Consider the following 13,466-nt stretch of genomic DNA (forward strand, 5'->3'; position numbering starts at 1 on the left):
CAGAGGCACCTCACAAACAGATACTGTAGGCTGTGTGAACAGGAAGGGAGAGGTTTATTCTATCAGTGTGCTGCACAGTCCAATTGACATGTGAATTAATTCCTGATTAAATTATTGATTTTGGTGGTTCTGTTGAACCTCATCTTTTTTCTACCATATCCATAGAGGAAAGTCCTGAATTAGGGTATTTCCCTTGGTCTCACAAGACTCTAAATAAGGACCCCTAAATAATTCTGCCACTTGTTTTATGTTAATTAATGGTGGGGCAGCTTCTGCTGTCAGTAGTGATGAGTGGGTGCCAGCTGGGGTGCTGGCTCCCCTGCAGCCCTCCTGAACTCCATGGAAGCCACTGGGCAGCCTGGACCTCCCAGCAGACACTGTGACTTGCACTGACTTTGCACTGACTTCCATATGCTGTCTGGCAAAGCAGACAGGCAGAGAGGGAAAAATTACAGGCAGGAATTAAGGAGGAATTAACTTCTCAGACAGACAAGATGGAGGGGGAAGCTTAAAAGCTCCTGGGAAGGGCTATGGTAAAGGAATCTGCTGACACTGGTGCAAAGCAGAGCCTGAAGCACTGCCATGGGCAGCTCACTTTTTAATGATGGAAACAGAGATGGAGGTACCTAGAACATGTTATTACTCCTGTGATGTTCCCTCAAATGCAGGCTGGCTCTGCAGAAAAATGAAATGGCACCTTTGGTGCAAATGTCAGGGAGTCATGAACTCACTTCCTCTCACCAAACATTTTATGTCTTTATGCTGGGGAGTGGCAAGATCTGGTCTGTATCCATTCAGCAATATTGTATTTCAATCTTCTTTTTCACACCAGCTGCACAGTAAGGGACTTTTCACCTACTAACACCTTGAGCAGGTCAAGCCAGAGCAATCAGGAAGCACCTCCAGCACACCCAGGCCATGCAGGAGAGCCTAGATAGCAACTGGAGTGACTGACTGGGGCAGGACAGGAGGTAACATGAGCGAGAAGCTGTTTGTGTAAGCACAGTGCCAGGTATGAGGCAGGCTGCCTTCCATGTCACACCTCATGCTAATTCTCGAAGCATTAGCAGCAGGATGAAGTGTGGCTGACTCCTAAAGAGATCTGTATAAAGAAGCACATTCAGAACTAAGGGCTGGGGATGTCTTGAGCATGTGCAGCTCTGCAAGTCACAGTTTTAGCGTTACTTGACTATAAATATCACCTTCTTTCTCTGCTTGGAACAGCAAAAAGCTCAGCTTTCTTTCCAAGACCCACAGAGGTGTCACATTTTACAGATGCTAAGAAAAAGAGCCTGCCAAAGAAGGTGCATTTACAGCAAGGCCCTATAAATTTACTTTATAAAACAAGGGGGGGGGAACACCTTATTTTAACACACATAGGATGGGAACAAACTCTGCTTAAAGTTAACACAGAATGAGTAGCAGGAGACTTGGGCTTTCTTCTTCTCAGTGCTGTTGCAAATATGTACATCCCCCTTCTTGCACAAAATGATTTAATTTCCTCGTTTCTGGACCATGCAATGAGCAGTTTAGATGTCCCATGATAAAAGAGATGAGGGAGCGGGCTGGGAATTTGCAGCCCAGTTTTTACTCACTGCACTGCTTTTGGACACATATCAGATAAATAGCTTTGTAGGAGTGGAAGATTCCCTAACTGGAAGTTCAGAGGTGGCAGTTCCCTGGGAAGCCGGCACAGGGATCTTGGGTCCACACTCCATTTGGCCTGGAGCTGTACTGTAAGGCTGAGGTGGGATCCACCCAATTCATCACATCTCTGTGAAAGGAGAAAATGGTGTTTGTATGACTCCTCCAGGACACTGTGTGTAATACCAACCTGCCCCATTCCATGAGTGCTCCTGCACTTCATACTAAGAGCAACGAACAGGAGAAGAATCTACACATGCTGAGAATTGCCAAGATCACCCCAAAGTGATCCTGGAGCTGTTCCAGCTGTGAGCAGCTGAACTTTAAATGCACTGGGCATCTCTCTCACCTGCTAGATAATCCCACAGACATGCTTTCAGGTGCCTCTAGAGGTTGGCAGAAGCCATGGCAGGTGTCACACACCCTGCCTTGTGGGTGGCTTGGCTGCAGGTGAAGCTCAGAGTGATGGACAAACAGCCACAGAACAATAGCACATGCCACTTGGGCCTTCTGGAGCTAAGGCCCAAACTTCAACCCCTGACACAATTATCATGGCTTATGCTCTCCCCCACCAACTCAGCCACCCCAAAACTCCTCCTACTTTTAATGGGCTGGAGCTGTTTGGGATTTCACCACAAAATGGGCACACTGTGGTTGCATAAATACAAACACCTGGTCCTGCTATGTTTGAACAAACATGGAGTTATTGCAAGCCCTTGGCCACACTGAGCTGCTGGCATGTGGCAGAGCAGTCCTGTGCTGCCTTTGCAGGTGTCAGCATGGCACATGCTGTCCACTTCAGTGTATACTCTTCGTAGAATGACTCCTATGCCCACTTCTTCTTGGTTTCCCCCAAAACAGCTGGATTCTGCTTTCTTTTTCCACAAAATAACTGTTAGCACAGGAAGCAATTAAGTGGTTTAACCATCCTTTCCAGTTCCCAGCTGGAGCTGCTGGGGCCTTTGGCTGCATTGTTTAACATATTTCATAGATATGGAAAGATAATCTACCCAGGACCTCTGAAAACTTGCCAGTTATGGCATCCAGGGACTCAAGCAATAATAGAAAATGCCAGAAGATGCTGCAAGGTTATAATAGTGTGGTTTAAACGTAACTAAAGCACTGAATACAACATGTAAAAACCAACTTAAGATCCAATCATCCTCAATCATGAAAAAAACCAGCGAGGCTTTCGCTGGTGACCACACCAGAGCGAACAGGAACAGCAGGTTTTGGGAACCTCAGGTGCAGCCTGAGCTCATAAACCTGCCGGCAGAACTTGGCACTTTGTGGCATTGTCATCTAGTGACAGGCACTCAGCCTGCACCCAGTGAAACCCCAGCTCCTTTGTGATGGCACAGGACTGGATTGATCCTCCTCCCACGCTGGGCTGAGCTGAGGTTCCACAGAGCTCTGGAGCTCACAGGCTGTGCATGGATTGGAGCTGCTGGGAGTGCACAGCTCTGCAGGGCACCCTACACTGTGCTGTACACGTGTTTAAAGGTATGTAAAGGGACAAGCACACCTCTTGGATGCTGCCACAGCCTCTGAGATGCCAGAGAGCCCCAGGATGGGTCGTTGTCTCCCTGGGTTTTGCACAAGCAGCCAGGGAGCAGCGGTGCTGGTGGGTGTGAGGGGCAGGATGGTTTTGAGCAGCTCACACAGCACCAAGCACACAGGGCTCTGCCACAGTGGGAGAAATCCTTCCTCTCCTCCTCCCATAATTGGGATTTTTATAAATTCAGTGGTTGAAAACCCCCTCAGAATTAAAACTATTTGGCCAAGAAGATCAGATCTAGCTTGTGTGAGCAATAGTGTGGCCAGCAGGACCATGGCAGTGACCACACCCCTGTACTGAATGCTGGTGAGGCCACACCTCAAATTCTGGGGTTAGTTTTGGGCCTCTCACTACATGAAAAACATTGTGGGGCTGGAAGGCGTCCAGAGAAGGGAACAGAACTGGGGAAGTATCTGGAGCACAAGTCTGGTGAGCAGCTGAGGGAGCTGGGGGGGCTCAGCCTGGAGAAAAGGAGGTTCAGGAGGAACATTTTCACTCTTTACAGCTCCCTGACAGGAGGGTGCAGCCAGGTGGGGGTCAGTCCCTTCTCCTGGAAACCAGCAAAAGAACGAGAGAAAATGGCCTCAATTTGTGGCTGGGAAGTTTAGATTGAATCTTAGGTAAGACATCGTGACTGAAAGGGTGCTAAGGCACTGGAACAGGAGAAGTGGTGGAGTCACTACCCTTGGAGGCATCTGAAAGACACAGAGATGTGGCACCTGGGGACACAGTTCAGTGGTGGCATTGGCAGTGCTGTTAGTGTCAGTCAGTGATGTCTCAGCCTCTCAGAAGAGGGCTTTTCCAACCTGAGCGGTTCTGTGATGCCAAACACAGACACACTGATCCTGCGGTGTTTCTGCAGCATCCAGCCGGGAACCCAGCACCTGACGGTCAGCAGAAGGTCCTGGTGAGCCTTCTCCCCGGTCACAGGGGGTCCCCAGCCTCGGCAAGGGGGGCAGCTGGCCCTGCCCTGTGCCCACTAGGTGGGAGCAGAACGCCGCGCTTGGAGCGCGCCGGGCGCTGCGGGTGCCCGTGGGACACCGCCGGCACCGGAGCATCCCCCACCCCCGGACAGCGGGGCTTGGTATCCCCAAAACCCCCCTGGCTTTAACCCTTTGACCCACACGATCCTCGCTTCTGTCAGCTGGTCACAGCGGGTCCCTTACACGGTGCTGGTGGGGATAAAGGGAGCCATCTCTTTAAACTGGTTTTTTCCTACCTCGTTTTGGGGGGATTCTAGTGCAGGTCGCATTTTAGATGTGTTTTTGTGTCCCAGTTTGTACCTCTGGAACACCTGAAACACAGAAGGCACCAAGAAGCCTTTCCTATTTCTCATCTTGAAGGGCTTAGCAGAGCTGTGGCTGAGGGATGAGGTGTGCACACAGTGGGATACTGCTCTGCTGAAGTGCATGGTCACCTCTCTGAACCAATAAATAAGGTTTAAAGTGCTGCTTCCCTAGGCATGGTTACCATTACATTGAAAGCAGCCTGGTTCCATGGGGCATTCAAATTACTCAAGAAATGGAATAACAAAGCGCCATGCCCATGCTCAGGAAATTGAGAGAGCACACGCATTAGCAGCCAGCCTGGGTTGGAGCCTTTGGAAAAACCACAGCAAAACTCAGCAGGAGAGCTTCATACAGGAACACTCCCAAAACGGTGAAGAGAAACGAGCCCTCTCACAAGCTCCTCTGAACCCCAGCGTTGGAAAGGGAGTGATTTGTTGTTGCCCATAAGGAACTGAACTCACCTGAGAGCAGAGGTGTGAAGTGCTTGAGCCTGTGAGAAGCTCTGCTTCCTTGGCTCAGCCCGGCTTCCCTTAATGCCCTGTGGATCCTCCAGGCTCAGAGGGCTGGGAAGGCATTTCAGTGGTTCCAGCCTGGTGGGGTTGGCCCTGCAGCCTGGACAACACAGACACATTACAAAGCTCAATTGGAGTGGGTTTGCATGGGATTTTGAACAGATCCACATTTCCCCTCTGTTTAAAGACTTCCTGCTGTTTTCTATTGAGAGATTACTTTATCAAAACATCCTCTAGACAACAAAAACTGGTCTGGGTGTCAATTTAGGGTCCCTCCTCCTGCAGAGCAATGAGATCATTCCAGGCAGTGAGGAGCAGGGCTGCAGAACACCCAGTGTCTGGTTCTTCCGTCCAGTGGCTGCTCCCCAGGGAAGAGATTTCATGTAAGGAGCTACACAGGTCGTTCACTAAAAACCCCTGAAGAGCCTTTTAACAAGGTCCTGTAGTGACAGCACAAAAGGGGGAATGGCTTCAAACAGAAGGAGGGCAGGTTTAAGTTAGAAATTCTTCCCTGTGAGGGTGGTGGGGCCCTGGCAAGAGTTGCCCAGGGAAGATGGGATCCCTGGAGGTGCCCAAGGCCAGGCTGGATGGGGCTTGGAGCAGCCTGGGATAGTGGAAGGTGTCCCTGCCCATGGCAGGGTGTGGGACTGGATGAGCTTTAAGGTCCCTCCCGACTCAAACCATTCTGTGAAATATTTCTGGTGGTACCTAAGCAGTACCTGAGCTCTGAGCTCCTGCTGCCCTTCAGCACCCTGCCCACCAATTCCTGCTTTGCAAGGAGTTAAATGACAGCAGGAGACACTGCTGGATTTTAGGCTGGAAATCTCAAAGATGTGAATGAGTGGAAAAGTCCATCATCTTCCTCTTCACAAACAGATCAGATCTGCCCTTTTTCCTCAGTCCTTTCTCCTGGGTGGCTGCAGGTGTCTCTGCTGCATTCCTGACATCCTCAAGCCTCACACATCGCAGAGCTGCTCCTGCCAGGGCAGAGGGATCCACAAGGGCACAGCTGATGGTCCTGCTGGTCACTCTGCACACCCTGGCCAGTGTCCAGGATCACATTTGCTTGAGGCCACATCAAACTGCTCCACAAAGGGCTGTCATTTCCCAATCTTCCTTCCAGCCTCCTGGCTGCTGCTGCTATCTGATAACTTCTCCAAATGCTACCTGATACCTCCTCCAAATGTTCAGAACTAAAACATGACCAAAGACTTGACTGCCTAGAGTGATACTTATTATCATCAGCAACAACAATAAAAAAGGAAAATGCACTGTTGTTTTTCTTTTCAAAATTTTTTAATAGGACACATTTGTTTTTGTCAGTTGTAAAGATTTACACTTGTTTTTTGACTTTTTTTTTTTTTTAAAAAAAAAAGAAAAAGGGAACATTTGAATCCAATTTTCCCCATGAGTACCACCTTGTGTTGCCTGGACCAAAAGACCTCGTTTTGGCCTATATAACTGATACAGTATAACAATATATTAACTATTAAATACAAAGTTCTATCATATATACTAGGTTGTTACGGACATTGCAATGGTACTGTGCCTACTCTAGTCACTTTGTGTAATAGTGTACATGGGTTATTATAGCCAAAGGGGCAGAAAAGGGGAGACTGGGGTATAGCCTAATTTACAGTGATAATGCTTTTGTTTTCTTTTTTCCCTTGTTTTTTTTTTTTAATTTTCTCCTTGAACACACATAGTGCTGATTGCAATCCACAGAAGTAAAAAACAGTGTTTTCTTCGCCCTCCTCCAAAATATCTACAGTAAAACCTCTAACCAAGTTATGAAAAATCACTTCCACGTGCGAGGGGCTGCAAGAATGGAATTTGTGTTTTTCCAGACACGTCTGCAATCTCTTTTCCATTGTGTCAGACTGGCAATAATAAAATATCCTCCTCCCACCTGCATACAGTAAATCCACAGTAGTAAAGTGCTGGTGTGCTTGAATGAGCTGGAGAGCCATGCAACTGCTTTGTCATGGACAGGGGCTGAGCTTTGGGGGAGCTGTTTTATGTGGGTACAGTTCTTGGGCAGTAATAGCACTGCAATATTGTGGAACTTGAGCTTAGCTGCTGACTCCTGAACACAGCCTGGATCTAGGCTATGAAACTACGCTCTACGTGCTGTAAGAGAGCAGGCCTGGCTCCAGGTTTATGAAAAGAAATTTGTAGATAAGACGCTACGCAGACTTTTAACAATTTCTCTATAGATTTCTACAAAAATATAAAAAAATTCTATCAACATAACCATTCTACAGAATTCCTGTGGATTTTGTACATTTTGTTTAAAAAAGTCACATTCTATAAAACCCCCCTGCAGGTATTTAAAATGATTTGAGTATTATTGCACGCGCTGCAGTACATTTGTCCTTCAAAAGGGCATCTAGAAAAAACTCATCTGGTTTAGAAAACAATCTATTTTACATGGATTTCTTTTCCTGAAAGCATCATCATAGAGTATCTTTTATTGGTTACTCTTTACTTAATATGCATATATGATGTGAACTTTTTATTACTTCCACGCACCTCATCAATAGGCAAAACCCCAAGTGTTAAAATAGAAGAGCCTTTAAGCTTTCTGTTACATTTGGAGTTGAGCATTTGGATTAATATCACATCACTGTTTTGTGCCATGATTTCAAGCTAAAATGTTCCATGGGTTTTTTTTGTCAGGAAGGATCTGGAGAGTAGTATCATTCTAGCTATGTGAACACAATCCTAATCATTAAGGAACCAGGGGTGGCAATTTTAGTGGCCTAGCTAGTTTCTCAAACTATGTAGCACATATAAAAGGAAACACTAGGGCTCATTATGGGTGTAAAACCAAAAAGAGATTAAGAATATTTCTCAGGCTTAATGCACTGTAATTTTATTATTTCCTTAAATACGATCTGGGGGAAGAACTGATGAAAGGTTTAACTCTGGATTTGGGCTGGCATATCAAAGAGAGTGGGCTCAGTATGGGCCTGTGACGAGGAGGGGAAAAATGTCCCAGCCAAGAATTAATCTAACTGCAGTAAATAGTACAGAATGTTAATCCCCCTACTTCAAATACACTGATTGCCTGAATTCCTGCTGAAAGCCCTTACATTTCTTCTGGACATGTAAATCAGCAGGGATTGTTTATGGAGTAAACATCCTCAAGTGAGAATAAAGGGGTTTAAGACCTCACATAGGCTGTGGGGTATGAACAGCATCTTCTCTTTGTGTGTACGCTCCAAGCTAATGCAGATACATGTGGTGGAAACAACCTAATCTCCGAATGGATAAAAGGCTGTACATCAGCATGTTGTAGTTTGAAAAGATCAGTAGTTCCCAAAAAGTTACAAACTCCCAACTGACAGAATTAGCACAAATCCTTCTCCTGCCTGTGCTGGTTCAGAGGCATGATCTGTAGACTTGGTTTCAAACCTGTGACTATTGGCACACTTCAAAGCATGCCTGCAGTCTAATTTAGCCTACATCTTAATGTGATTTAATGGAATTGGAGTGGAGTTAATGTCTGGCTTTCATCAGTCATGTGAGGGGGGAGAGGTGTCAAATGGGACTAATCTCATGTGTTTTTCAGGCTGTGCTCTCCAGTTTTACAGACTGTTTTTGGCAGAGTGCATTAGCACAGGAGTAAACAGGTAATTTTTGAGATGATTGATGTAATAAACTAAGGACATGAATTCTGGGTTTATCCACTTTGTATCATCATGTTGTTGCTTAAGGCTATTGATAAATTGGAAATAATATTGCAGTCAGGGTCATGTAAATTAACTCTAGCAGTGATAGCAAAATACCTGTCTATTTTACTGAAGATCAGCAGTCATTTCAGTACCTGCAGACTTTCTTCCATGTAATCTATAAAATAACTTGCAGAAGTGCCTTGATTCAGTAGAACATGAGCATATGATTTTAATTTTCAATAATTATTTTAATATGATCAACCTCCAGGCATTCTAGGCAAGAGCTCAACTCTGGGCATGTGCTTAAGCCCATTGCTGTGCCCTGTGTGCCCCAATTTCATCCACTGCAAGTCCTAAACTTGACCTCACTCTCCTTTCCACAGCATGCATAGAGGAGGAGCTCCACTGAAACAGAGGGATCAGGGAGGTGTAAAACTCAGCAAAATAAAAAGTCCATCCTGGAGACACTGCAAAAACATCTCAGAAGTGACTACAGGCCTTTGTTGCCTGTTTCCTAGGAATGTATGAAAATTAATCATTGGCATGATTTTGTGATTTGCCAGTGGATGATCTATAACATCCTTTCATTTTTCAGTATCTTATACTGTTAAATGGCTCTGCCTTCACCATCTTCAGACATCAGCATGTTGGACCTTCCTGGGTCTGAGCACTTGCTTTCACACTCTGAATATCATTTTATGCAAGATTGGAATATTTTGTTAAAAAATTGCCACTGCATTTCTGTACTACACAAACAATCGTTTTCCCAGAATATCATTGAAGTCCAAGGGGAAAAATAAATTACATTAAATAATCCTTATTTACTGCTGACTGTGGGATACATTTCCTCTGTAATGCACTAATTGGCTACATTTTGTGCTTTGCAAAACAAAATTAAACCCAAACAAAACAAAACAAAAAAAGAGAAGGGATTAAATATATATTTTTTTTAGGTTAAAATATTTGTAAAAACCAACTTTATCTCAGAAATATTCCGAGACACATAAAATAGAAGAAAATTAAATGAGTCTTTAGTCACAAAATGTACTACATTCTGCAATACTAGATTCAATTAATTTAATAAAATATAATATACATATAGATTCTGCACATTGTATTGCTTTTACCTAAGCAGAACATATGCTTAAGTAAGCGTGATATAGGTTAACCACTCTTTTAACCAGCTGGTTCTTTAATCTTTCTTTGGAAATTTTTTACCCAGTGCCATTTTGGAGTACAGAGTTTTTTAAATTTTTTTTTTTTCTATTACATGAAAGGAAGAAGACATTTGGCACCAACAGAAAAGTAACTCAGGGGTCCATTTCCGTTTGATCAAAGGAAAAGCTAGGAAGTGTCAACAAGTCTTTCTTTGGGGTAGGAGATGTTGACATAGTGTCTGGAAGCAGTGAATCCCCTATATCCATCGAATCCTTGGACTCACAGGATGGAGCACGCCTCCTCAAGAAAACGTTTCCACTGGCAGGTGAGATGCTGTGGGGTCCCCTAGGTACCAAACTCTGCCCGTCAGGTGGATCTATAGATATACAGGGAGGGCTCAGTTTCTTCTTCTGCCGTGTACCTTGCAAGCACTCCATTTCACTGACCACCTGACTTATAAAGCCAGAGGAGCTGGATGTGGAATGGTGCTGAGGGCTGTTTTCTATGGAACAAACCTCTATGGAATGTCTCCTTTGATCATCTAACCAAGAGGGTGGTTTTTTTAGCAGACCCTGGGTGTCTGCACTGTGGTATTTCTTCAGGTCCTTCAGTACCACGTTGCCGGTATTGCCCATGTTCCTCTTAGATGTGAGAGGCTGACCCTCTGAACAGGCACTCGAGGCTGTGCAAGTTTCTGAAGTGAAAGGCTCTGAGGAGCTGTTTATTTCAGACACTTCTTGGTCCACTGAATCTTCAGGGGTCTCCTGATACGAGTCTGCACAAGCACAGGATGCTGGTGCCTGCTTTGAAATATTATACTGATTGTGGGAATGCTGCTGCGTATGGACGCTCGCCCGACTCCAGGCAGCCAACTCATTCACTTCTGAGGGCATCAGAGCCACTGGTGACTCCTCCTTGGGCACAGTGGGAACATTTGGGTCAGAGAGTTCACTCACCTCGGTGTGGAGATTCTCCTTGCTATCCAGAGAGTCGTTCCTTATAGCCATCTGTATCAGAGTGCAGAAGGGTTGGGGAGGAGAGGAGTTGCCAGATAAGAGAGACAGACCAAACAAAGGTTAGTACAGGCAAGGCACAGCATTTACAGGGCACTCAGCTCTGCTGAGATCCCTCAGAACAGACCCATTGACTCCTATAACAACCTGTGTTGTGTGTTCTACCAATTCCCCTTGTCAGGAATTGTGGGTTTGTCCCTGTGTGACAGCCCTTCACTCTTCCATGGTTGACCTTTAGCTTTCTCCTCTAAAGATGGAGGGCAGCAAAACCAGATCACCCCCACCCAAACTTACTCATGTTCTTGTTATGCAAAGGATGAAGGTCTATAGCAAAGCTCTCAATAATTTCAGCAGCCCAGGTGTGAGCAGGAGAGAAAGATGTGCAAGTGAGCCTGTGTATTCTCTTCTGTAGCTCAGGTGATGCTGAGGGCATGAAACTCTATGCCCAGAGCCAGCAACACCAGAGCAACCCTGCTGTGTGCCAGCATCAAGGCAACAGCCTGTCCCTGGCTTGGGTCCCCAGGCTGGAGCCACGACTTTGCACCATTGTATGGCAGGAGATGGAAATACTGGAGTCCAAAGCTGGACTAATAATAATCTGTAATTATTTCAATTCATTCTGATGCTCAAGTTCAGGCTTCCTAAGGCACATTTTGCCTTGGCTGTCTGGAGCCTTATGCAGCATCAGTGCCCGCTGGCAGAGGGAACCTTGGGCGTGTTTTGAAGGCTTTGCCTTTTCACCACACTGCATTCCTTCTCAAAAGGCTTTATAAATCAATCTCACTAAATGGCCTTTAAAGGCAGAGTATCTGTTTGAGATAGACTCTTAAGTGAGTCTAGAAGACTCTTAAATGATCTTAAAAATAAAAATCTTCACAGGGGGATTTGGAGGAAATGTGTAGAGCTGGTCCCAATCCTTTAGAAAAGTGTAAGGAGATGAAATTATTCAATTCCTCATGCTAAGGAATACTTTTGTGACAAATCAACCCCAAAATGATCATACACGTTGCATAAATATTGTCCCACAAGGATCACTTGAGCCAAATGATCTCTATTCAGCAAAGCTCTCATCAGCAGCAATGTGTCCATGTGTGCACAGAAACACCAGAGTCTATTGCAGCATCTGCACATTGCACTCCCTCTGTCAATGGGGACAGCTCAGAGAATATTTAATATGGCAAACAATTTCATCCAGTGCTGGTGAATCCTTTCTAGTTAAAATTTCACAGCATAACACTGGCAGCTAATCAGTCAGGACTGAAGTTATTCTGGTTTCCTCAGCAGCAGTGGTTTTAATGAGTATTTGGGAGAAGAAATTACGTTCATATCCTGAAAAGAGACACAGACCACACGGAAGTCGAATACAGAAGCAAAAAGTAATTGTTGTCATTACTTTTGCTTGCACACCAACCTGTGTTGCACACCACGACAGTATTTGTCACCACCAGCTCTTTCTTTGCCTATGATACAGGCATCTGTGGTTGTTGTTAGTAGTAACAGTACAAATGTTTTACTGGTTTGTTTGAAAATAAAAGGACCCTCTGCCATCCCAGAGGGGTGTACACCTGTAGCAGCCACAGCTTGGTGTGGGCTACACCTTGGATACACAGTCCTGGAACTACAAAATCAATATAGGTTTAATTTCAGGTAGAATTCCTCTGGAGAAAAGCCTTTGTGCCATGCACTGCCAAGGAGCGTAATCCTCAGCAGGAATGTTCTCCCAAAGCATCCGATCCACTCATCTTCCTCTGCGAGTGCATTGCTAATTGTCAAACATTCCGGAGTCTAAACTGGACGTTACTGTGGGGGCTGTGCTCGCTCTCCAGCACTCTGGAGGGAAAGGGAGGTTAAACACACAGGTTTTAATGCTCAGGGAAAGTGCAAGGACCAGGTATGTGATGGATAAGGTTTATCTATTATGGATTCAGGAGAGGAGAGGGCATGAGTGGAAAGGGAAGAAAAGGAAAGAAAAAGAAAAAGGAAAAGAAAAAAAGAAACTAAATCAGAGTTCCATGCAGTATACATAATGATAAGGATAAATGGGTACTGAAAACCAAACTGCTTTGCCAGTTTGGGCTATTTGATGTGCTAGTGAGAAATTAGTGGTAGCAATAAAATGGAATCAAGCAGAGAGCACCTGAGCAAGCAGAAGTGCTGGGGCTGTAAAGGGAATTTTGCCTCTTAAAGGACCAAGTTTATCAGTGTCTGGCCATCTAGATTGCAATTAACAGTAACAGCAATATCACCAGAACAACCTGACTGCTCCCATTTGCGAGACTGGGAGCTCCTTGCTGCTCAGGAGCCTGCCCAAGGCAACCCCTTGTGGGTTTGCCCACGGACTGTATCTGCTCACAAAGCTCTTTGCTCTCTGAACTGTCACTCCAAGAGCATGTTCATGTCCCTGCATGACCAGGGAGGGGGTGGGAGGGCAATAAATTTGCTTAAAGGTATGAAAAGGTCTAGAAAAAGAAGCCATCAAAGATGTGAACAAAATCACACTGGAGAAGATGGCTAACATAGTAATTTATTCTGGCTACATCTCTTCAAAAGGATGGGTCTGTTATTCATTAGAAAGCAAGAGAGAGTGGTTATGAACTGAAATCATGACTTCAATT

General features: G+C 45.2%; 1 protein-coding gene across 8 annotated transcripts in view; it reads right to left on the reverse strand.

Annotated features, from left to right (window-relative positions):
* Positions 1-6,423: 6,423 nt before the first annotated feature.
* Positions 6,424-13,466, reverse strand: part of CACNA1G (calcium voltage-gated channel subunit alpha1 G) — a 144,715-nt gene continuing 137,672 nt past the window's right edge. For 6 of the 8 annotated variants that reach the window (XM_088065504.1, XM_088065503.1, XM_088065502.1 and 3 more), the window contains one exon: positions 6,424-10,845. In XM_088065504.1, coding sequence (XP_087921630.1) covers positions 9,991-10,845 — 855 coding nt within the window. In that variant the 3' untranslated portion in view covers positions 6,424-9,990. Of the gene's footprint in view, positions 10,846-11,746; positions 12,765-13,466 lie in introns of those variants that run through there. The other 2 variants (XM_088065505.1, XM_088065508.1) reach the window with 2 other exon arrangements.

Source organism: Pseudopodoces humilis, chromosome 21 (genome assembly GCF_049639895.1).
Source record: "Pseudopodoces humilis isolate 2021_Gansu_Grassland_sample_001 chromosome 21, ASM4963989v1, whole genome shotgun sequence".
NCBI lineage: Eukaryota > Metazoa > Chordata > Aves > Passeriformes > Paridae > Pseudopodoces > Pseudopodoces humilis.